The sequence below is a fragment of the Nannospalax galili genome, unplaced genomic scaffold, assembly GCF_000622305.1.
Source record: "Nannospalax galili isolate Female #2095 unplaced genomic scaffold, S.galili_v1.0 scaffold2994, whole genome shotgun sequence".
Taxonomy (NCBI): Eukaryota; Metazoa; Chordata; class Mammalia; order Rodentia; family Spalacidae; genus Nannospalax; species Nannospalax galili.
Window position 1 is genome coordinate 28,456 of NW_008334049.1, and position 2,202 is coordinate 30,657.

The 2,202-nt window shown below is 37.8% G+C and overlaps 1 protein-coding gene across 1 annotated transcript in view; it reads right to left on the bottom strand.

Annotated features, from left to right (window-relative positions):
- Window positions 1-1,422: 1,422 nt before the first annotated feature.
- The window catches only part of LOC103730731 (olfactory receptor 10AG1-like), a 2,730-nt gene continuing 1,950 nt past the window's right edge, over window positions 1,423-2,202 (bottom strand). Inside the window, exon 2 of the mRNA XM_008828996.1 lies at window positions 1,423-2,202. This exon is cut by the window's right edge and continues 1 nt beyond it. Coding sequence (XP_008827218.1) covers window positions 1,423-2,202 — 780 coding nt within the window.

Here is a 2,202-nt window from a genome sequence, read left to right on the forward strand (position 1 = left end):
TTTATATTTAAATATTGTACACTTTTATTCATATAATTATATGTAATATATGTTTTATAAGTACATACAAAGTCTATTATATTTTAAACAGATGTGTGACTTTAAACAATGCAAAATACATCCCATTCATAGCAGGGAACATTGTGTGAAATCACAGTATTACAGTTCAGCATGGACTGTGAAGGCTTTCAGGAGACGTGCTCACCTCCTTCAGGTCTTTCTAGCTCTTCTCTTCATTGGCTGTGGTGGTCTTTGATCTCTGCTTACTCTCATGGAATTTTCTCTGGGCCTCATTATGTGTTATCTAAACATATACTTTTTTGTCACGTTATGTTTTAATTTCATTTGATGCTCTAGTATCTTAAATTGGTTAGATTTCAAACATCTGTTTTTTCCTTGTCTCTTTGCTTGTCTTTTTAAGACATCGTCTCCCTGTAGCTCCAGCTGGCCTGGAACTCCCTGTGCAGACAAGGCTGGTTTGACCTTGATATTTCAGAAACCCACCTGCTTCTTCCTCCTGAGTTCTGGCATTAAAAAAACATGTACCATCATGCCCAGCTCACAAAATCAATTTCTTAACTATGTTTGGAAAGACTTTTTGATACTGAATAAGGTAAAACCTCTCTCTCTCTCTCTCTCTCTCTCTCTCTCTCTCTCTCTCTCTCTCTCTCCTGTGTCTTTTCTCTCTCACTCGTCCTACTTCATTTCATTCTTCACTCCATCCTTATACTTAAAACACATACCTAAAGTGTATTATGATCTGGGATTCAACATACTATATTGGGTTTGGGCATTTTACTTTGAAAATTCTAATAACTTCCTTTTCTGAACAGACAGTCAAACCAAGACTTGAATATAAAGTGAGGAAGTCTGATGTTCTAAGATAACCACAAGACATAGGGAAGAAGGGAATGGGAAGCATGTACACTACTAAATGGCATGGACAGTGAGAACAGAATGAAATAGGAAAAGACAAACCACAGAAAAGCACTAAGTCTATTTCTATCACAAGCCTCTGATACATGCCTAGACTAAATGTAAATGTAAGAACAAAGTAGGGCAGTGAATCCACAGAGGACTCAGAGGGAATGAAAAAGCTCATGTCAAGAAATAATTCTAAACAATAGCTACATGCCATGTATTGTTCACTGAGATGCACACAAGATGTCTATAAACTCCATATTTTACAATGACATTAAAACTGGAGCTTAAAGATGACATCTTTCCAATGAGTTAGTTCATTTTTTACACCGATTACAGTCAATACTATAACTAAACAGCAGGAAACAGATTTCTTTTAAAATGTCATTTATTAACCAAAAATAGACTTATAAAATTGAATTTTGCAGAAATAAGCCTGATTTTTCTATTGTAGCTACCTTGAAAATGTACATACATGATTTTGTAGTAGAAGTATTAGCTTCACATAAGCAACTTAGTTTGAAAATTTCTCAGTGCCATCATGATGTCCTTGTTCCTCAAAGTATATATAATGGGATTCAAAGCTGGGATTAAAATGGTGTAGAAAAGAGACAGAAGTTTTCCCATTCCTTCTGATTGACTCGGTTTGGACTGTAGGTAGGTGACACTAGCTGTTCCATAGAACAAGACCACAACTGTGAGGTGAGAGGAGCAGGTGGAGAAGGCCTTGGCCCTCCCTTTGGCTGATGACAATCTCAGAATGTTGGAGATAATCTTGCCATAGGAAAAAATTATCAAGAGAAATGGAACCATACAAAAGACAACTGCACCTACATAAACTGCTAACTTATTCACAAAAATGTCACCACAAGCAAGCTTGAGTAGTGGGGGAATGTCACAGAAGAAATGATTAATTCTGTTGGAACCACAAAAGTGTAAAGAGAATATCTGGTAGGTTTGCCCAACGTCAACTGGAATTCCACTGATCCAGGAGGCAGTGACCAGCTGCACGCACACATTGTAATTCATGAATAGGGAATATTGCAAAGGTTTGCAAATGGCCACATAGCGGTCATAGGCCATGACTGTCAGCAGGAGACACTCAGTACCTCCCAACAGAAGGACAAAGCACATTTGTGTTGCACAGGCCAGCACAGAGATGCTTCCTTTCAGGGTGTAAAGATCCACAAGCATTCTCGGGATAGTAGCTGTTACATAACAGATTTCCAAAAAGGAAAAGTTGCTAAGGAAAAAATACATTGGGGTCTGAAGAGCAGGGTC